At 42.2% G+C, this 23099-nt stretch overlaps 2 protein-coding genes across 3 annotated transcripts; one reads left to right on the top strand and one right to left on the bottom strand.

Annotated features, from left to right (window-relative positions):
• Positions 1 to 2066: 2066 nt before the first annotated feature.
• rnf182 (ring finger protein 182) lies at positions 2067 to 16826 on the bottom strand. Of its 2 annotated transcripts, none has more exons than XM_034554697.1 (2): positions 16548 to 16826; positions 2067 to 3692 (listed from the first exon to the last, which is right to left on the bottom strand). In XM_034554697.1, exon 2 carries the CDS (start codon positions 3473 to 3475, stop codon positions 2609 to 2611), a length of 867 nt encoding a protein of 288 aa, XP_034410588.1. In that variant the 5' UTR covers positions 3476 to 3692; positions 16548 to 16826; the 3' UTR covers positions 2067 to 2608. The 2 variants fall into 2 exon arrangements, with proteins under 2 accessions (XP_034410588.1, XP_034410589.1); XM_034554698.1 differs by lacking the exon at positions 2067 to 3692 and adding an exon at positions 13453 to 16468 and having other exon boundaries at positions 16548 to 16810.
• retreg1 (reticulophagy regulator 1) lies at positions 7265 to 22537 on the top strand. The gene is made up of 9 exons (XM_034554693.1): positions 7265 to 7517; positions 8940 to 9046; positions 9819 to 9849; positions 18743 to 18860; positions 19378 to 19462; positions 19689 to 19811; positions 20180 to 20250; positions 20858 to 20981; positions 21322 to 22537. The coding sequence occupies exons 1-9, from the start codon at positions 7321 to 7323 to the stop codon at positions 21822 to 21824; spliced, it is 1359 nt and encodes a 452-aa protein (XP_034410584.1). The 5' UTR covers positions 7265 to 7320; the 3' UTR covers positions 21825 to 22537.
• Positions 22538 to 23099: the final 562 nt, after the last annotated feature.

Raw genomic sequence — 23099 nt, 5'->3', positions numbered from 1 at the left:
TACATTTATTAGAGCAGCTTGATAATAAGGAGGTGCAGTAATCTAGTCTGGAAGTAACAAACGCGTGAGACAGTTTTTCTGCGTCTTTTTGAGACAAGATGTGCCTGATTTTTGAAATGTTACATAGATAAAAAAATGCAGTCCTTAAAATTTTTTTTACATGGGAGTTAAAGAACAAGTCCTGATCAAAGATAACACCGAGATTCTTCACAGTGGTGTTGGATGCCAGGGCAATGCCATCTACAATCTTTTAACAACTTTTGTTGTACTTTTGCTACTAAGTACATTTAGCTGATAATACTTCTGTACTTTTACATACAGTAAGATAGATTTATAATGCAGGGCTGTTACTTTAAATATAGTATTATTTACTATTAGTACTTCAACTTGTGAAAACAATCTGCACACTTTTGAAATGCACACTTAAGTGTCAAGAATAAACAAATTTCTTCCTAAGAAATATATGATTTGTAATTAAGTTGCAGTACTTTTATATGTTTTTTACGGGGTGGAATTATATTCTGCCAAGTCTGTCGGTTTTTTTGGAGCCGCAGAAAAATATTGAGGAATAAAAGCAAAAGAAATAAGTTGTAAACAATTTTGAAAAAGTAGAAACTTAGCATCGTGCTAACTAAGAGGAAGACTGTTTGCCATGTAAACGTTGCGCAGTTTAACAAAGTTTGGTTTTGCATAATGTTGCTTAATATTTCATAAGGATGGAAATGCATTCATCGACCTGGTTAGACCTCAAAGATACACACCATGAGAAACACTGGATGTAAACACGTTAGTTTACAAGAAAACTACACGGAAAACCTTGAATCTGTATTATAGTCTTAAATCAAAACATCAAGCTTTTTAAAGCCTCTTTTATTTCAGATGATCTTGTACTTATATGGTGCATATTTTCACAAGCTGATTGCTAATTACCAACTAATACATATACACAAACACAGAGAGTGGGAGGAACAGATTTTTTTGTGGGACGTTCTGGAATTCAGACATTATGTCGCAATCACAGCGTGACAGTTTATTTTGAATTTCAAATTATTTGTGTTATTCTTGGACTTGACAGCCACAAGGGTTTCATGTGAAGAGGATTGTGTCTGGCTTTAAAAGACTTCTGGAACATCGCACACATTTTATGTTTATTTCTTTTCTAAGTTTGTGAGTTTTTTTTGTGGGTGACATCAGTGGAGGATGATCAGTCTTTCTTGGTGTCACTAGAGGGGAGGGGAGAGCTGTCACAGCTACCTCTGGTGGTTCTGGCTCGACCTCACCGCTCAGAGTGAGAGAAGTGAGTCATGCAAAGTGTTGCAGTGTCAACTGAACTCATGCTGACGTCCTTCTCCGGCTGACAGAAAATGTGCTTAAGGCGATTTGAGATTTCTTTTAATTAGAATTGTTTCGGCTGCCGGAGGTTTTATATCACACCTGTGTCCTTACACTGGCTCCCAACATGTTTTAGAAGGGATCGTAAGATCTCATTGATCACTTTTAAGGTTTCATTTCTTCCCCTGTTTACTTAGTCCAATAAAATAAGCCTGACTGAGTCCTTTTTGAAAATATCCTCATTAAACATAATTTGGTTTCAAAAGTATTTCCTGATTTTACTTGAATTGTCTTTTCATTTGTTGTAAGATAGATACAAATGTGAATATTTATTTCGACATCTTTCCCCCCATTTTTCTGCAATAAAGGTGTGATCCCTCACCGCCTTCCCATCCTTGCACTCTGCCGGGGTTTGAACGTGGGTCTCTCGGGCAATGTGCCATGGCAACAAGCTGTAGTGGTGCCAAGGCTCCCCTACATAATAATAATAATAATAATAATAATAATAATGACAATAATCTCAATTTCACTAAATCTACAAATTACCTGCATGACATAAATCTCAAAATGTTTGAAAAAAGATGATTTACAACCATTCTCTACGAGTCAACAGTATAAAGGGGCTCTGCGGCTTTAACAAAGAAATCTGTTATCTGTTGAATTTCAGGAGCAAACTGTCATATATCTTGTTGTTCATATTCATTAATGAATATGTGGTGAGAAAACATAATTATCTCCCTTTTTGGTGCATAAAAAGTGTTTTTCACAGTTTAATGCTGAGCTCAAGAACCACCAGGACATCATGACGTTGAAGTTCACTTTGATACGTTTATGGCTGTGACACAATCTGAAACAAATTAGATCCACAGGTGTCACAGACAGTCATTATTGATAGCTTAAATACCTCCAGGTTGCTTAAATACCTTCAGGTTTCTCACTACAACAGTCGGCTGTTACGCATAATATCTAGCAGATTCCACCACAATTGGCATTAAAGGTTGAGATAAATCTGACATTTTAGAGCTCTATTGGGTAATTAGTCAGCTACCAAGCTTAAACAAAGCACAAATCCACATGTATAACGATGAAAAGCCCCAAACTGTTAGCTCCATTTGTACATAATGTTCTCGCTCTCTTCTTCAATAAAGAAAAGGAGCATCTTTCCCCTCCCGCTATTGAAGTGGTCAGTTACACAGTAACATCCCCATTAGTAAATTCTGGAGACCCCATTGTCGAGCATATTCAATGCAACGCGTTGCCCGTTCATCTGGTCCCGTTACGGTGGCATGCAGTCCCACAGCTCGTGGCAGATACACTGGCAGAACCCGTAGACCATGATCATGACGAGGCTGGCGGGAACCATGCTCACCAGCAGCACCCCGAGCGCTGTCCTCTGCATGATGAGCAGGTAAACCCCCATGGGCAGCGAGCTGAAGTACAGCAGCCCCAGCACCCACACCAGTGCCCGGGCCGAGGTCTGGCACAGGAGGACCGCACAGTTCCACACCGTCCACCTCTGCGTGATGGACGCCATGGAGTCCAGGCTGGATGAGCGGTAGCCACGGTTCGACTGGTGGTGAAGGTGGAGGTCTTGGGTGGGAGCGGGCAACTGTGGCGGCGGCGGCGGCTCCATGATGGTAATGACCACAAAGTTAGGGGAGCCCCGGATGGAGGAGTAGGTGGTGGAAGAAGAGGAGGCGGACGAGGAGGAGGAAGGCGATGTCACAGGTGGGTTGCTACCCATGAGGGAGCTCAGGAGCCCGGGGCTGAGGAGCAGCTCTGTGGTCGCCTCCTGGTGGAAGTGGAGGTTCCTCTGATTCCTGCTTTGGAGCGCCAGCGCCGCCGCCAGGTTGCAGTCGTCTGGCAGGCTGCTCACCGCCTGGCCCGGCAGTCTGGTAACGTAGCGGCAGAACGGGCACACCACGGCGTCGGGAGGCGACTCACCCAGGTCCAGAATCTTGGCGAGGCACTTGGCGCACAGACGGTGGCAGCACTCGAGCACCTTCGGCCTGCGACTCCCCAGGTTGTAGGCGCAGTAGCAGATCTTACACTCCAGCTCATCGGTGCTCAGTATGTCCACGTGGCCGCGGCCGCCGCCACCGCCGCTGCCACCGTCCTCGGTGCTCTGCAGCTCAATCACCATGCTAACCCCAGAGCTCTCGCCTCGAGATCAACAGAAAGATTCAGCAAAAAGCTCAGGTCCAGGCTCAGCAACGAGGGAGACGGCAAGTTTCCCATAGATGGAGACGGTGACAACGGTCCACTCCACTGAAGGTCTGGGGTTCATTGTGGCAGTCCAGCAGGCTCCTGCAGTGTGTGTGTGTGTGTGTGTGTGTGTGTGTGTGTGTGTATGTGTGTGCCTGTCGGAGAGAGAGAGAGAGAGCGAGAGATTTGGAAGTTGATGAGGGGAAGTCCCTGGTGAGTTCTGGCCTCTGGGGTTTCTCTGCCTCTGAGCAGTTGGTGGGTAACGGTGCTTCGTTTGGGGCACCAAAAAAAAAAAGGCTTTCATGGGCCGCGTGAAAAAAAAAGAAACGAGAGAGAGACAGAAAGTGAGAGAGACAGAAAGAAAGACATCAGAGAGAGAGAGAGGGAGAGGGTCAGAGAGATAACTGTTAACACAGCATTAGAAGAGAACAAACAGAGGCGAAGGGACAACAAAGCAAAGCCTGTACAAACCAGAGCTGGAATTTTCGAGCCTGATCTTTTGTTGCTCAGTGAAATTCAGTCCAATTAGTGGCTGACACACACACACGCACACACACAGACACACACACACACAGACACACACACACACACACACACACACACACACACTTCTAACATCTACTTGTTCTCTGTTAATGGTGTGTGCAACAAAACATGAATGAGTAAGTGGCTGCACGATAATGTTTAAGTGTGTGTGTGTGTGTGTGTGTGCAATAAATTAGTGTGCATTTGCATCTTTGTGTGTGTGAGCTTGTGTGTTGCATGCTTGAAAACATACAAACAAATGGATGTAACAGTGTGTTCTATGTGTTTCAAATCTCAGTTTTTACGGATCTAAATTCAGATGTACTAACATTACTGCATCTGAATTGTTTTGTACATTTTATTTTTTACATTTTTAATACTTCAAAAATTAACAAAGGATTATCCAACATTCACAGAATTGCAAAAAAACATGAATATCACATCTGTTAATAAACTCAAAATGTCTAACATAAGAGCAAGAGTGTGATTTTCACGTCTTCCATGTGATCACAATCATAGAAAAAATGTTTTTTTCTGAAGAGCTGAGGTTCTACCCAGAACCATTTATTATGAAGAACCATTTTTTTCTTTTTTAAAGGTTTCTCTGCTCGACTGAGAGTTCATTTAAGAACACTTTACATCCCAAGAACCCTTTTTGGAAGAAAGAGTTCTTCAAGGATTGTTGAAAGTATTGATGTTCAAAGATTTCTCAAATCACACGGCCCAAAACTGTGATTGTAAACCAGGACTGTTGAGGGTTGTTCTGAGCCACATCAGGCCCAGACCTTTAGGGTTCTCGGTAAAACACCCTGTACAGGTATAGATGACACCTTTGGAATATCAATGGGTTCTTGGCAGCACTCCCTGGGTGGGTTCTAGATGAAACCCTTGGAATATAAAAGTGTTCTCTGTAGAACCCTCTGAGTGGGTTCTAGATGAAACCCTTGTAATATAAAAGGGTTCTCTGTAGAACCCTCTGAGTGGGTTCTAGATGAAACCCTTGTAATATAAAAGGGTTCTCTGTAGAATTCCCTGGGTGGGTTTTAGATGAAACCATTGTAATATAAAAGGGTTCTCTGTAGAATTCCCTTGGTGGGTTTTAGATGAAACCCTTGGAATATAAAGGGGTACTTGGCAGAACTTCCTGGGTGGGTTCTAGATGAAACCATTGTAATATAAAAGTGTTCTCTGTAGAACTCCCTCGTGGGTTCTAGATGAAACCCTTGGAATATAATAGGGTTTTCGGCAGCACCCTCTGGATGGGTTCTTGTTGGCCCCCTGAGAAAGTTAAAACATTTTGGATTGGTGGGTTTTGGGTGGAACTATTACACCATTGAAGGGTTCTTCGTAGAACCTCTGGTAGGGGGGTTACAGGTGTAACCTCTCACAGATGGTTCTAGGTATATACCTTGGAGATGACAATCATAGCAACTGCAGAACCTGTAGTTAGCAGAACCACCGCAGATGTGACGATTGTAAAACAGTTGAAAGCTAATAAATGGACCTTGAGTTGGGATTGTTTTGTCGAACCCACTGACTGTAGATGTAAGTGTGTTGGAGAGAAGAGAAGCTTGAGGTGGAGTCAAGGAGTGAAGGAGTGAAGGAGTGAAGGAGGGAAGGAGTCAAGGAGTGAAGGAGTGAAGGAGGGAAGGAGCGTCCTCGCTGTTGGAAAGTGGAGCAGGTCATTGTTGGAGATCACGGTTTGGCACTGAGCTTCTGATCTTGATTCGGGTCCAGAACATCCATCCATCCATCCATTTTCAATACCGCTTATCCTCATTAGGGTCGCGGGGGCGCTGGAGCCTATCCCAGCTGACATAGGGCGAAGGCAGGGGACACCCTGGACAGGCCGCCAGTCAGTGCAGAGTAAAATGGGTCATCGCCTCTTTGTGGTTCTTCGTTTCGCCGTTACTCCCCAAAGACGGGTTCTTTCTGACTCCGTCATGTGTGCAGAGGGGTTTGTCGAATTAATCGTTGGAGGACATGAAATGACATCTGCTCATTGCAAGTCACAGTGGTCTGACCAAGACCTCAACGTTCGTCGCTAATGGAGGTTTTTGTGAATTTAGTTCGACAAACTGGCACATGCAATAATGGCAGCAATTGTGAATAAAGTTTGCATTCTTAAAATGTTAACTCATCACTCGTACCTGATAACAATCTGAATCTTGTGTAACAGGTTTGTACATTTTTGTTTGATTTTTTTATCCTGATAACAAAAGATTGATGTTAGGTCTCTCACAGCCGAGCAGAAAACACCAGAACAACCACACGAATAAATAATTTGTCAACGGCAGAAAATATTCAGATTTTGATATTTTGTTTGTCATCTTTGCTGTTTTTAACTTCCTTAATATTTGAATATCACATGTTTTTTTCCCCAGCATTTCAATGTAAATTAAATCGTATTTAATTCTGTTATTTTCCTATTTAAAACATACAGAAAATATTTATTAAATTAATGTTATTGTTGTTTGAACCTAATTTGTATTTTTTTAAATATTTTTTATTTCTACATTGTAAACCTGGGGAAACAATTATGTATTTATCAGAGACATGAATCAAAAATAAATTCATCATTACTGTACTATCAAAGTTATATTTATTAGGAGTTAAAGCTTATTACTTTACACTTCCTGCTCGAACTGAGCAGCATTACAGCTGAGGAAGATGTGTATATGTTATCTATCTGTTTTTTATTTCTGTAGTTTACATATAGCATATAACATAACAAGAGGCTACACGACACGCACACGCACACACGCACACACACACACACACACGCACAAACGCGTGCACACAAGCCTGACGTCAATGACTTTGAACCAAAACAAAACAAACACCAGCTGACGTGAATAAGTGAACAAGACAGGAAGTGTGGAGAATTTAAACTTCACAATAAAGAGGGCATAGTATGAAAACAGATGTTTTTGTGTATAACTACAGCAACAAAGGGACATTTTAATTGATTTACAATTACATAAACAATATTCCATTGTTGAATGCAGTGTATTTAGACCCTTAACTCTCCTATTTATGTTCACATTATTAACAATATAATTATACTTTAGTTAATAAATACCGTTTGCTTTATGTAATGTCCATCTGCTTTTATTGCTACAGTTCTCGTTCCAAACGGGGCTGCCTTTTATTTTGAAAAGCCGACACCGGAAGTGCCATCATCCCCAAAAAAAACCACCCGGATAACTTGACGCGGATCTCCTGCCGAGGAGCGGAGCGGCAGAGCGTCGTGATCCAATGCTGGGGAGCCGGGAATCAGGGACCGCGGGCTGCGGGGAGGCGGCCGCTGGGCCGCCGGGGCCCCCGAGCGGGGCACACTGCGGGGAGGAGAGGCCTCCGGGCGGCGCCGGGTGTCGCCTCACCGGCCTGGTCAGCTGGAGGCAGAGACCGTGCAGGACTTTAGCGCTGTTTGCTGCAGCCAACGCGGTGATCTGGTAGGCGTCATGACGCAGGACATCGCACACAGACTCCCATCCTGATAACTCTAAAAGATATACATAAAATAAATTCCCTGTTTTATATGTATGAATATAAATATATATATTATTTTCCCCTCTTTATTTAAGATATCTTATTGGGACATTATTTTCTTATATTCTAATTTTCTTTTTCTTTAAATATCTTTATATATGTATAATATGGCTCCTCCAATCATATTTTTAAGGGCATATAATGATTTCAGTTATTTTCATAACGACAAAATAAATGGTATTGTTTTAATATCTTATCACATTGAAAAATCTGAGGTTTCTAAATAGTTTACTCTGTTCATCCCTTTTGTTTATAATTATTTTCAATTGTTTATATATACGTGTATATATGTATATATATATATATATATATATATATATATATATATATATATATATATATCCATCCATCCATCCATCCATTTTCAATACCGCTTATCCTCATTAGGGTCGCGGGGCGCTGGAGCCTATCCCAGCTGACATAGGGCGAAGGCAGGGGACACCCTGGACAGGCCGCCAGTCCATCGAGGGCACATGTAGGGACATACAACCATATATATATATATATATAAACCAAACATGCACATATAAAAATAAATGACCACTCTTTCAGGAATAAAATAATGTAATAGTGGGTAAATACTAACTATTTGGAGACTGGAATCAGCCTTTAAATCATCAACTATGTTAGCTTTTTAAGTGTAACTGTATTTTAACAATTGGCAGGTAAATGGTCGTCATTTATGCAAAGCTTTTTCATTCTGTCGACTACTTGAAGCTCTTTACAAACACAAGCTGGGATTCACACTATCACAGACTCGCACACACTGGTGCAAAACGGTCTTGCTCAAGGACACTTGGTCACTCTCTCTGGAGGAACTGGGGATCAAACCAGGAACCTACAAACTACTAGAAGACCGCTTTACCTCCTGAGCCCTTCGGAATTTAAAAGATCACGGTTCCAAATTCATCCAATGCAACCTGGAATTTTATTCACATGATTATTCAACAGTTACATTTGTATCCCCCTCGTCCCTGAACAACATAATTACCGTGGGAAAAAACAAACAAATTGTATTTATTGTAATGTATTATTTGGTAATTCTTGCCTGAAAATACAGACGTATGCAAACAACCAGAATAAGCTTTAAGAAAAACTCACCGTGTGTAATTTCTCCTCTGACATGGCGAGAGTAAATAGGAAAATAACAGAATTAAATAGGATTTAATTTACATTGAAATGCTGGGGAAAAAAATTTGATATTCAAATATTAAGGAAGTTAAAAACAGCAAAGATGACATACAAAATATCAAAATCTGAATATTTTCTGCCGTTGACAAATTGGAGTCTCACGTCAGTGAAATCTTTGCTTGGTTTCCCTTCAGCTTCGTGGCCTTCAGCTCCTTCCGAACCTACAGCCTCCTGATCGTCCTGATGGCTCTGCTGGTCGTCATGACGACCGCCAGAGACTTCGCTAGGTCCAGATCTACAGGTATCACCAAACTATGCTTTGTGTGTTAAAGTTGCATTCTCTCTCCTGACCACCAGGGGACGACTCCTCTGGTTGTATAGAAGTCTATGCTTCATGTGTTAAAGCTGCATTTTACATTTAGTAAATTATGGTCCACTTTGAGTCAAACAGACCATAAAGCAGGGTATGCTTTAGGGCGGGGCTACAAGGTGATTGACAGGTCTCTACCAGAGACTACACTGCGTCTCTACGTCCCTCCTCCTCAGTCCAGATATGGTCGTTTACTACGTCCACTTCTTATATACGGCCGTATGATCCAGATGGAGAGCAGGGAATGTGTCAGTGATCTCAAACACTTAAAAGTAAATCTTTTTGTTGTTGTGCACATTCCTGGAAGTCACGCAGCGAGGCTTTTATTCATTCCACTGATATTTAATCAGAATTTGGAACGGTGATCTTTTGATAGAAGACACCCAGAGAGCTGCTTCTTCACGCCATCTGAGCAGATCAGACGGCGTGAAGAAGCTGCGTCTGAAAACCTGCCTCCAGTACTCTGAAGTCCAACACGTCCACATGCTTCTATGTACTTTTAGTTCCAATGAAGGGACATTTGACTGATACGTTAACAAAAGCATTATGTAGTTATGAGCAGCTTTTTAAGTGTTTATGAACGTGTAATTTCCATGAAAACCTGTTTTATATTATTGTTCTATATTGTCATTCCTTCTCTCATCATTATGCCGTTTTCCGTTGATGTGACCTTCCTGAATAATAGATCTCTTCTCTCCCACAGGAGCTCACTTGTGGCGCAGCATGACGGCAAGGTAGGACAACGAAGGGCATCTGAAGGGGATGTTTGTGTGCGTGTGTGTGTGTGTGTGTGTGTGTGTGTGTGTGTGTGTGTTTGGTGTTGGTTTTAGTTCTAGAAAAATATCTTAAAGGCAGGTCTGGGATCAGGGATCATCCCATTGGTTGAGAACGGTTGGTGGGCGGGGTCATAGCTCTGGGTTATCTCACTGTCTAACTTAATCGGAAAAGAAGAAATCGGAAAAAAAACAACAACATTAAAGTAGAATAATTAGACGGTGGTTCATTTCAAAAATATTTTTTTCATTTATTAAACATCCTCAACGGTCAGCAGGTGAGAAAATCCCCAAACCGACACGGACGACGACCGGGATATTTTAGAAACGAGGTATTGATATCACAAACGCTACCCATCCGTATAATTGTTCTTCTCTTTCATACAGTTCTGGTTGGAGTCTCTCCATCTTCATACTCTCGTATTTTGATTGAAATTAATTTACAAAAAAAAGAGACAAAATGCACAAAAAACCAAGTTAAAAGAGTGATATAGATTTGTGACAATATTAATTCTTTTGGCCACAATAATCGTTGAGGGAAAATGTGATATGGTGACAGCCCTAGCTGAAGGGTAGTCTGGGTAATTTGAACTCAGATGCCCAAATCAGTTAGTTTAATAAGACAATACTGCATTTCATCTTTTGTTAATCGAGTATTAGGCTATACATTATTAATAATAATAATGCATTTAATTTATTTAGCGTTTTTCGTGATACTCAAAGACACTTTACAAAACATAATTATAACATCCTAAAAGCAAAAAAAAAAAGGAATAACTAAAATACATGTAAAACAAATAGGGACTTAGTCAGTTGCTCGAACCCTAATAAATAAAAATAATAAAAACATGGAGCAAACAATCACACATTAAAAGCAGTTCTGAACAGGTGGGTTTTGATTTGCGATTTGAATATGGAAAGATCAGTGCAGTCCCGGATGAGTTTGGGGAGAGAGCTCCAGAGGGAGGGGGCAGATATGGAGAAGGCTCCGTCACCCCACGTCCATAATTAGTTGTCATTAATGGAGAAGGAAATATATGTTTACAAATCTGGATGTAGAACTCTTTCCATCATTGTGTTTCCGTTTTAATTGTTCAGCAAATTACTTTTGAAACAAGTTCGGTGAGTTTCCATCAGCTTGGTTTGAGGAGAACCAACTCGACAAACAGCTGATCACTTTGAGAGAGACTCGAAGTTTCGTTCCCCATTTCATGGACAAAGCACCCTGAATCACGGCTCTTGTCCACGGCAACAAGCCTTCCGGGTATCGCACATACATCGGATGTAAAGTTACAGCGTAGACCAACATTTGACCCTTTCTCTGTGAAATGATTCTACAACTAAAAACTCTTGACGAAGACCCTTTTGCATCCGAAATCGCTCGGATGCGTTGGACACTCATCCCGTAATCTGCACTGCACTGGCGGAGCTGATTGGTCACACATGGCTGTCTGATCTAATCCCCTCTGAGAGCTGAAACCATGTGACGGCTCAGTTTCAAGTCACACACAAAAAAAAAAAAGAATGAAAAGAAAAGAAAAATCACACACTGTGACGGGGGAAGAAGTGAGTTTGAGATTTTTTCGAGAGTGAATTTATTTGACGAGGATCACCTGAAGTTTTCGAGTTTTTTAGCACGAGTCATGTGACTCGTGCTAAAAAACATAACGGTAAAAGTTTGATGTCATTTTCTAAACTTACCAGACTGTTCTGGCTGGTTTGCTTTGTCACTACATCCACGTTACTGATGATCATCTTTGTCAATCAATATCACGATATTGGATTTTTCAACAATACGAGCTGTCTGGAGCGACCGCTGATGCAACACTTGAATTAAGCTGCTGACTTGTTTTACTTTCTCTCTTACGTGGACCGGCTGTGTTCACACGTGGGCTCAATCGGACGTCACACAGGCTGACGCCGTAAGGTCTCTTCAATGGTCCAACTCATTTTGACATTTGCGTTCTCACGTACAGCTCCTGTCTGGATTAGAGAAGTTCAACCAGGCCTCATTTTGAAAGGGTGTGTGTATGTGTGTATGTGTGTGTGTGTGTGTGTGTGTGGGGGGGGGGGGGGGGGGGGGGGGGATGGAGGTGGTGAGCCGTTACTCGATGCCAGCCCTGGAGGCTCGGTGGGATTCAGTGGAGGTGATGGGGATTTGTGGGCGCCAGGCTGGATGCAAAACATCGGAGTTATATACCCGATGAGTGAGTCCAGGTCAGGGGCGACTCGGAGACATTCGGGCATAAAGAATAAAGAATAAAGAACAAAACAAAGCTATTTCAGACAGAAGGGTCGACAATGTGTGTTTGTAGGATGTCAAATTGATCCAGCAGTGAAAAGGGGTTCCAACACTTTGATGACATCTATAATGTATAATTTTATTTTAAAGTATAACTCCATTAATCTGGTTGAAGTTTGACCAGCAGCAGTTTCATTCATTATCACCCTCTCACCTAATTTGCATATCTAGTACTAATTAACTCTCTTTACCCCCTCGGCCTTCCCCTCTCTCTCTCTCTCTCTCTCTCTCTGTGACATTTGACCAGCAGGGGGTTTTAGATTGTGTTGTTGTCACCTGCTGTTGTCTGTCAGAGGTGTCTTGTGGGTACTTGTACAGGCTCAGAGAAAGTCTCGGGCAATGGCTTGTGGGAGATTAGCTGCTGACAGCTGTGATGTTTGAGCCAGCACTGTCCCTCCCTGTTCTGCGTGTGTGTGTGTGTGTGTGTGTGTGTGTGTGTGTGTGTGTGTGTGTGTGTGTGTTTGTGTGTGTGCTATATCAGATAATATCAAACTAAAGAGCTGCACTGAGTGAAGTGTAGATTTCCGACAGGTGTGTCAGGGACAGAAGGATGACTCGCCAAGCTGTCGGCCAGCTTAGCGGCGGCGGAGTGTCGGCGAGGTACTCAGCAGTGTGTGTGTTCTGGTAGTTCTGTGAGACAAACGCACCGTCCACAGAAACAATGAAAGGGAGGATGAATATGAATATGCTGTGTTATCCCTCGCGTCCGGTTAAGTGAAGACAGGCTAGCAGGCTGTCAATGGCACTATAAAACAGGCACTTAACTGGCAACCCAAAAATATTACGCAGAGCGATTAATTAGCCTTGGACGGACACAGATGTGCACACTCATTTAGGAGCGACACCCATATCCTAAAAATTACTTTCCCATACAACGAAATTACATATTATTTTTGCGGATTACGTTTGGATTTTTAATGCATCAGCAATAAGTTTTAAATCGGGCGACAGGGCTAAGGTTTGGATGTACCACAAGAGACTGCTGGTTGTGTCCCGTGTCAATTAAGTACTTCTGTTGTCTCAACACGCTCGTGTTTTGTTCAAATTCTGTCGTCGTTTTAAACCAAACCCTTGATGTTTATTTCACTGAAGCTAATTAAGGAGTTTGCATTGTCTAAACCTAATGAAGTAACCGTGTTAACCGCGTGTTAGAAAACATTTTAATCACTTTTTAACTTCATTATTTGTAACCGACTAATGAGATCAGAAAACACTCGTATTGTATCCTGGAGGGCAATGAAACAGAAGTAATTTGTCTTTTCTTTTTTTTTTTTTGTGTTTTTCCTTTTTACATTTCAGGAAAATGAGATCCTGACCTAAATAGATAAAGTTACCTGCGTCACATAAAGAGCCTGACCATCATCTTCGAGTGTGAATATAAAAAGACACGTCATTCTTACATGTGGACAAACGTCTCGTGACTTGAATATATGGATATTTTGTTTCTAGTGGCTTCGAGAAAAGACTCGCTGTGCTGCTGTTTGTTTCCACAACAAACACAAAGTGCCTTAAGAGTTGTGAAACCTGAGCTCTGTGTGTGTGTGTGTGTGTGTGACTCAGCTGTTTCTCCTTTGCTTCAACTGATTCAGAGGTGTGACTTGAAGCAATCCAGCCAATTAGAGCACTTGACACAGATGGGGGTTGGGGGTGTGCTTCAGAGCAAACCTTTTGATTGGACGGAGACCGACTGGTAGAAAACAACACAACAAACGCGCCGTGAGAGTCAAATGACGCGATCAGGTCGTAAACACAGTCACAGTGTCGAAACATGACTTGAACTTCCAGGAAAGTATGCGTGTAGTAACGTCCACCTGTTTTAATGTCAGAAATCTCCTGCTCCAGAAGTATTTTTGGACATTTAATTTTCTTAAATCTGAAACTGAAATTTGTGGGGAAATGTTAACCTGGGTACAATATGTTTTAGAAAACCAAGTTTGGTTTTGTTATATATATTTATATATATATATATAGATATAGTTTTATTCTATGTCTATGTTTATTATGCACCTTTCACAGAGTTGTTGGTGGTGGTGGGGTTGTTGTTGGCAATGGTAGTAGGGCTGATGTTGTTGTTGGTGATGGGGTTAAGGTTGGTGGTGGTCACGGTGGTACTGGGGTTGTTGGTATTTGTGTGGTGTGGTGAATTTGGGGATGGTAGTGGGGTTGAGGTTGATGGTGGTGGTCACGGTAGTACTGGGGTTGTTGGTATTTTTGTGGTGTGGTTGTTGTTGGGGATGGTAGTAGGTCTGAGGTTGTTGGTGGTGATGGGGTTGGTAATGGTAGTAGGGCTGGGGTTCTTGGTGGTGATGGGGTTGAGGTTGGTAATGGTAGTAGGGCTGGGGTTCTTGGTGGTGATGGAGCTGAGGTTGTTGGTGGTGATGGGGTTGAGGTTGGTAATGGTAGTAGGGCAGGGGTTCTTGGTGGTGATGGGGTTGAGGTTGGTAATGGTAGTAGGGCTGGGGTTCTTGGTGGTGATGGAGCTGAGGTTGTTGGTGGTGATGGGGTTGAGGTTGGTAATGGTAGTAGGGCAGGGGTTCTTGGTGGTGATGGGGTTGAGGTTGGTGGTGGTGATGGGGTTGAGGTTGGTAATGGTAGTAGGGCTTTGGTTCTTGGTGGTGATGGGGCTGAGGTTGTTGGTGGTGATGGGGTTGAGGTTGGTAATGGTAGTAGGGCTGGGGTTCTTGGTGGTGATGGGGTTGAGGTTGGTGGTGGTCACGTTGGTACTGGGGTTCTTGGTATTTTTGTGACGTTGTTGTTGGGAATGGTAGTGGTGTTGAGAGCGGTGGTGGATTGGAGGGTGTTGTTGTTTCTACCCCCCTTAACCCCATCCCCTGTCCTCCTGATTGCTGCCAGTTGGAATGCAGTGTGACCAGGTTATTTTTAGAGGCCACTTGAAATACTCCAACCGGGGCTTCATTGAGGATAAACACAAGCTGCTCTCTCACCGCGTGGCACGTAAAAACCCAGAGTTTGTGCTGTCATTTTTCGGTTTTTTTCAGCGCAAAGACAAGTCTCTATCATCTTGACTATCCAGTGTTTGGCTGCCTTTTTAATAGTGTTCTGAAATTACCCAACGGTCTTGAGATGTCTCCTGAAGATCGTGGGGCAGGACTGAGGTATGACTGGAGTTGTGTGTGATCTGGGTCTGTACGGGTCTTTTTTCCCCTTCTATTCTCACTTTCTCTTTTGTTATCTTGTCATATAGTAGTTTGGGTTTTATTTGTCAGATACAAACGCGTTAAAGATTTCTTCTGTGCCAAAACAATGGAGGGAAATAGAAATTAGTTCATGGTGCTTAAATAATTGCACTTTTGTCTTTCCAGAAACAATTATTTCAGTTATCCCTACCTACCTTTAACTAAAGAATGAGAAGAGATGTCGTAACTGAGAAAAATATATATTTCTTCTTCATGTGGTGGTTTGGGTGAATTGAACCTTTTAATGCTAACGACTGCAATCTCGTATTTGTTTGTTTTTGTATTGCGCAACGAGTTTAATAGTTGAATTTACGAGTTGTATGACCTCAAGTCATGACGAGTGAAATTGGCTCAAATTATTTGGCACGTTTGACTCCTAATTTCAGTCCAAACAGATGAAAAAAGCCGTACACAATGTTGCATCACCGCTCCCCATCCGTCCATAACACTTGTGGCTTGTATTACTTGTAGCTCAGCTGGGACTTTGCTTTCTCACCACATTAATGTCAGCTCACTGTATATTTGGCTGTACGCAGAACATAAACAGGTATTAGTTGCTTCAGTCAGAGTTTCTGTGGCATGTACCCACACATACAGGTGGGGAAACATATTTACACCCCTTGCTCCCAATCACAAGCGAAGAGCTGTGGATGCTTTTGACGCCATTCCTTGCATTGTTTGTCTCGCTCTATTTTCAAAAGCGCCGTCACCGGGCTTGTTAGAGGCTCAGACATGTTGCTTCCTGTGTTGTTTCAAGAGCTTACTGGTCGGGTAAAAAGTGACATCTGCCTGACGGCTACTCACGAGGTGCCGTCGCCCTCCTTCCCAGATCCAATGTTGAAAGTTGGACTTTTTTCTTCTCCGTTGTTCTCCTGAAGTCTAGTGAAAACCCATCTTGACTGATTGATGGACACACCAGTGGCCGATGGCGGTGAATGATCCGGAGCGTTGAAATGTGATCTTTTCCCTTCTCGGTATTCAAAGTGTTCGTGGAGCTCAGACAGCTTGTGACACGAGGGCTTGAAGAATATCAGGACTTTCACCCCACGCGTATTCAGATGTTATTCTTCTTAAATCATCCCTACATAGAATCCATCAATCACATCTCCTGTGTTCAATTCTGAGAAAACAATCTGAAACCAATCCTCTTTCTCACTTACTGCTATTAATGCTTCAAGGTGTCACTGTCACGTGTCCGACCCATCATGTTTCTCCTGGAAAGCGTCCTGTGAAGAGCATGTGCCTGGAAGTCGAGTAGGGGAGCAGCGGGTTGATCTTTCGTCATCAGGGTTATGTGAGACTGAGCTGGGTGTTTGGGTCAGGTGGGAGGGGTGGTGGGTGTATATAAGATATCGGTGTGTCTGCAGCCTGGTAGACACATGATTACATATTACAAACTGTAGTGTGTTTTAGATTGAAGCTGGTAGCCAGTGTGTTGGTGTGGCTTTATGGGAACAGCAGTAATATATGTTGGGCAGTCCACCACCTTGGTCCTAATATCGAACTTTGGTGAACACATTCATGGTCCCCAGAGTATGAATTGACAGCTACAAGATCGAATGGCTCAAAAATGATGAACAGACATTTACGGTTGGGTAAACAAATTGAAGATGAAACGGCGTGATGACTTTTAGTATAGTTTCATATTGCCACTTGTAAGCAACTGCCTTTTTAAAAGCATCACATTTCCCAGAGTGGTATTTACTGGGATACTTTTCTTAAGTGTGTGTTAACCATAGAACTCATTTCAGGCATCTAACCCAAACCTAAAACTAATTTATTTTGAGACTAGGGAATTGGAAGTGGAAAAATTGCGGACTCATTTCCTGGTTTTAGGACTTTAACCTGCAGCGCTCTATTCTAATGACTTCATTGACTAACTTTTCCACCATGAGATTGACATTTGTAGTTTTTAATGACAGTTTTACCGTATAATTATGTAATTTTAACAGCATGTGATCAGATCCCCTAACCCTAGCTTAAGCCCCCTCCTGAAATAGTGGACAACTCTTTTGGAAAAGTACATTTTCTTATAAAATGAATCACACGTTTCCTAATTAGCAAAGGAACCTCACAGCTGCGCTCACGGGTGGCAACTTGTTCGGTAACCCGAACTCAGCGGTGAATTCCCAGCAGCTGTTTCCACGACAGCTGCTTTCACAGGTCACGTAGTTCCCATCCTGCGTTGGACTCCAATTTAGTACATTTTCAATGAATCTGATGGAAGGCGTTGAGGCAATTACCTTGCCCCTGTTTCTTCAGCCTTTGGCATGCTTCAAAAACATAAAGTGATGTATTGTTCTTGAATAATAACAAATCCATATTCGTAGAGACTTTGTTTTTGCTAAGGGAGGTAGCGTGACTTTGGCTGCCTCACTCCCTTATCTATTTATCGCACATGACTTCCACATGAGCCACACGGGTTTTATTTTTATAGCGCTTTTATGGGACGTGAGCACGAGGGCTGACAGTGGAGCTTAAACAGGAAATGCTTTTTGGGGAAAGTGTCATACCTCACCAGGTGGCCAGGCAGAAACACAGCACGGAAAGCACGTTCACGTTTCAATTCTCATCTGCCACCTGTCTATTAAGTCATCTCGCCAGTTTTATAGCGGGCTTCTTAATTTAGACTATGACATTGCATCGGGTGGGCTTTTTTTTCTTTGACTAAATCTGATCAATGACCCTCAACCAGTATAATTCTAAGCCTCCAAATAAACCTCTTCAATCCCCCTCATGGTCAAGTCAAATGTTAAGACTATTTTTAATGCAAAGTTACGACATACCATATCAGTAATTACATGCTGACCATCTACACGTACCAACAAGTTACTTTATTTATAAAGCACATTCAAAGACAATACAAGTAGAGAAAGGTACAATTTAAAAACTCTACACCGAGCAACTGCCAACCCCTTTAGGACAGATGGTCTCAGAGGGCTGAAGGAGACAAAAAAGAGGCGCAGCAGATGTGGAGATTGACAGAATAGAGGATGTGAATGAGTGATAGGGAGGCGATATTAGCCCCGAGCACTACAATTATGATCAACACCATCAACTCTAAAGTTTACAAGCTCACAAGTTGTATCATTTACATTTGAGTTTTGCAGTAGTAAAGTTGAGTCATCTGCATAGCAATTTATAAAAAATCATAAAATTAAGAATAAAAGCACACGACATTTGAGACTTAAATGAGGTTAGAGAAAGATTATCTTTGTCGTTAAACAAAGCCTTTCAGACACCTGTATGGCCAACCATGCATCTTTTTATAAATGGTGCAGCCCTGGCAGCTTACACTGTCATGGTGAGTTCTCTTTAAGATGACGAGCGTTGCTTCTCTTGCCTTTTCTTGTAGCTGGGAGATCATAGACTCAGGTCAGGACAGCCAGTCTGGGACTGGACCTCAGCTCAGCGACTCCATCAAACTCTTCCTCCAGGAGACATCAGCTTTCAAACAGCAAAACCCTGGCAAGGTGAGGCTGAGTCGACCGATGACTCCGAACTGATCGGAACTTTCTTCACTGAGTTATCACAACATGTGGTTGTCTTGACTTTTGGTCATTTTGTCCATTCAGATACACATTTCTGAATACTGGAGTTTAACATGGTGGAGAAGAGCGACGTAGCCCCACTACGTCTGTCGCATTTCTACATTTTCAGGACTAGTTCAACATTTCAGGAAAATTATTATTTGCTTACTTTGAGAGAATTAATACGACTCTCACGTCTGTGTGTTTTTCTAAGTATGGACCTAGAAAGCGATTAGCTTAGCTTAGCATTAAGACTGCAAGCTGAGGGAAACGCACAGCCCGGCTCTTTCGAAAGCTCAAACATGTAACTAATATGTTTAATCTGTACACAAATATAAATGTGAATACAACAATTTGTGGTTTCAGGCCTCAGGATTAAGCATGTTTTCCAAAATGTAAGTAAAGTAACTGGTACTAAATGTGTACGATAACTAAAGGTGTCCTTTTTTGTCTCTTCTAGTTTTGCCTGCTAGTTTGCAGTTTATGCACCTTCTTTGCTGTTTTAGGACGCTACATTCCAGGGATTATTATCTTATATATTCTTGGTGAGTACATTTTTGCACATTTCTATCATGCCAGAGACGTATATTCTATGTATTCTAAATATCCTTCACACCTTCAAAGAAAGCATCGTCTTCTTTCTATCACTTTTACTGTCTAGCTTAATGGAGTCGTGCCTCTTACATGTTTTTTTGTTATGATAATGGTTTTCTATGAAAAGAAAATACGTATTGTGCCATATGTTTGTTATCTTGTTGTCTTTCTTTGCAGTTCTCGGCGTTTTCCTGTGGCCTCTGATCTCATTTCACGAGGTTGGTTTGTGGCTGGAGCCAGTTCTGCAGAAGCTGGACTTTGGCATTGGGGAGTTCCTTCAGAAAATCAAAGAGAACCATGGTGTGTATGAAATATGTCAATATATTATATATATTTTTTTAAGTTTTGGCCTCTATTTCTTTCAATCTTACTGGAAATGTAAAACACTTCACTTTAATAAAAGAGCAATGAAACAGCAGATGGAAACCTTTTCTTGAAGTGGATGCAGATGGAATATATATATATATATATATATATATATATATATATATATATATATATATATATATATATATATATTACAGATATGCATTACAGATATTCAAACATAACAATGTTGTGCATTATGTCCGTACATCATGGCCCCAACAATCCTTCTTCTTTACTCTTTGTATTCCATATTGGAGTAGAAGACTAAATCAGTCGCATCCATGTTTTCTTCCTGTCAGAGAAAAGAATCATGCAGGCTCAGACTGAGAAAGAAGGCATCGAGTCGGACCTCTCTTCCATGTTTCCCAAGGTCGGTCCCTCATCTCAATCTCATGATGCATCTGTTGACTGTGTTGACTCCAATCCACATGATCCACATCAGCATGAAGGCCCAAACTGAATTTGCTCTTCAAGCTAAACTGGTTACTGAGTACATTCACTAAGGCGCAACATCGGACCATTTACGTCATCCTTTTATTAATAAAGTGGCCGTAATGCTGAGGGAGGAGCCATCATGCTAGAAGGACTGTAGGTTGAGAATAGAGACCTGGACACAAAAATAAGGACTTGAGACTGCAAAACAAAAGTCCACTTACTTGACATTTCCCAGACTTTTTAGCCAAGTTTCATCAGCTGATGCAGTTTGATCACAACTAAAGTAATTCCAGAAACTTTGCAGCAAGTGGACCTTGTGTTGCACTCGTAGACCCAAAAGACTTCTTACAGGACTTGGCAAGAAGACAGCTGTCCTTACTGGTTAGGAGGCATCTGCATCCTGTGGCCTTCAAGCATAGTGCACACAGCAAACTACTGCTTCATTATAATTTATCCTCATCCAGTTAGATTACTTCTGCCCCCAGATCATCATCTGCGTCTCTGCCCTCTAAAATGTGTCTCTGTGTGTTTTCCTCCGGCAGCTCGACTCCACAGTCTGTAAGGAAATGTCTGTGTCGGACACTGAGGTGTCTGATGTGACGTGGACGGACAATGGCACTTTCAACCTGTCAGAAGGACACACACCACAGACTGAGAACTCAGAGGGTACGTTTTTGTACTTGTTTTTCTATTAAAACGCATTTTTTGGAGTTGTAAGAACCCCCATTTGTATGTCGTAGTTTAGGGTGATTGATCACAGACATGAGCCTATGCAGCACTGGCATTTGTACGACAACAGACAAGACTGAACACAGACAACGGCTCGTAACGAAGAAGAATTGGAAAAAAAACGCTGACAAATGAGCTGCTGCTCAGCTCGCTAACCCGGTACCGTTAGCACGAAGGCTAACCTGGTAGCACCAAGCACATGCACCGAACCCATGATGCTCATCAAATTATTATTACCATGCCCCTTTTTAAACAATCTTTTCTCTTTGCCTCTCAGACCTCGACAGAGAAGAGGCGTTCACTGGAGGCCTTCTGGAATTCCCCTCACTTGACAACGGGGCAACGACCAACGGTGACGACGACGACGACTTCAGTCTCGGCCTCCCCTCGCCTCAGCTGCCGATCAAATCCAGGCATGCGCCCCCTCCTCACAAAGACCAACCCGCCGACCAAGCCCTCAAATTGGTCAACCAGATGGCGGGCGACTTCATTGCCGCCGCCGTCACAGCCGCCATGCAGGAGAGGATAGAAGCGGCGGTCGGCTTCGCCGCGCTGAGCTCCGACTCGGAGCGGTCCAGACCCCCCGATGCCACCATGCTGATGGAGCTGGCCGAGGAGTCGGACAGCGAGGTGGAGGACTTTGAGCTGCTGGACCAGTCGGAGCTGGAGCAACTGGAGGGGGAGCTGGGGCTGGGAGAGGAGAAGGCCCAGACCAAAGAGGATGCCCAGACCAAGCCGGCCTCTCCTGGATTCTTCTCCAATCTCCTGAGACGCCACTGATTGATGACGAGTACAATCGGCATGGGAACGAGGAGGGGTGACAGAGGACATGTGGAGGGGAGGCTGGGGGTGTTCTGGTCACAGAAGACTGTTGAAGGGGTGGGTGGGGGAGGGGCGTGTGAGAAAACAATGTTTCCATTTTTGTTCTTTTCTGTAGAATTTAACATCAACCATTCAAAACGGTTTGTAAAAAAAATGCAGGCGGAAGTTACTTTAATCAGATCATCGCAGCCTAATGCAGAGTTCAGACTACACGATATCAACCAAACAATGGCCCGAAAAAATGAGCGCTGGGTGCCGACTGCGTAGTGCGTCATAGTGAAAGACTACTGATGAGGCACCTGGGACCTGTCACAGGTTACTGTGAGCGAGAGGAAACTAAAGTGAAAATAATTCACTGGAGAACGTGGAGGTTTTTTTTTCTTCTTCTGTGCAATCTGCACATTTCACTGCATATTTATTTATTTATCTATCCATTTTGTTCAACATTCAACACGTCAGGTCAGAGCATATTTGATTAACCTACTGGTCCATAATGGTCCATTACGATACTCAAACATATTGTGTAGTCTGATCTCAGCACTAATCAATTGCTGTAGTTACATTTTTTCTTTTCAAAGCAACTTTTTATCACCTAATCACATTTTTTAGATACAAACATATTATTAAATAGTATATAAACACGTATTAAGTGTTATTCAGACTCTAACTTATTTGTAAGCAAAAAAGGACGTTTGTGGACAACTTTATTGATAATAGTGCGGGCTTAACGGTTTGGAAACTGAGACCGAAACCGCTAAATAGTGTATAATTAATAGGATAATACGATTAGCAATTAAAACTAAATTAATATTTTATATTTTGTATTGAAATGATTTACAGCTGTGTTGTATTGTTTTATCAATCATTCATTATGTGGTTATGCACCTAAAATGTCTTTACATCTGCTAACAAAACTAGAATGTGTTTAAACCGTCTAATAGCTATAAATTGCTTACGAATGCTTCGTAGATGGCACATTTGTCTGGATTAGTCACAAAATATTCACACTGATAATTTCCTAAAATACTGCACCGTTCAGACTCTTGGATATGATAATAATATATTGAATGTGCAGAAACACGTCTGACATAAATGCTTCCAAACTGACTCTTTCCCTAATTGCAAACCTGAATACATCCCTAAAAAATGCATTGAGGAGACCAGTATAGCTGCAGCACAATACATATTTCACCAGTAGAACATGGAGAAAAACCTCCTGTTATACATTTTTTA

This window comes from Cyclopterus lumpus, chromosome 17 (assembly GCF_009769545.1).
Source record: "Cyclopterus lumpus isolate fCycLum1 chromosome 17, fCycLum1.pri, whole genome shotgun sequence".
NCBI lineage: Eukaryota > Metazoa > Chordata > Actinopteri > Perciformes > Cyclopteridae > Cyclopterus > Cyclopterus lumpus.
This window is presented reverse-complemented; position numbering and strand designations above follow the sequence as displayed.

Excerpts from the sequence above, each read along its gene's own strand:
- retreg1 (XM_034554693.1), top strand. The coding sequence starts at position 7,321 with ATGCTGGGGAGCCGGGAATCAGGGACCGCGGGCTGCGGGGAGGCGGCC. Across the intron at positions 9,850-18,742 it reads TGGCGCAGCATGACGGCAAG|CTGGGAGATCATAGACTCAG; the intron begins GTAGGACAACGA and ends CTTTTCTTGTAG. Across the intron at positions 18,861-19,377 it reads AACAGCAAAACCCTGGCAAG|TTTTGCCTGCTAGTTTGCAG; the intron begins GTGAGGCTGAGT and ends TGTCTCTTCTAG.
- rnf182 (XM_034554697.1), bottom strand. The coding sequence starts at position 3,475 with ATGGTGATTGAGCTGCAGAGCACCGAGGACGGTGGCAGCGGCGGTGGC.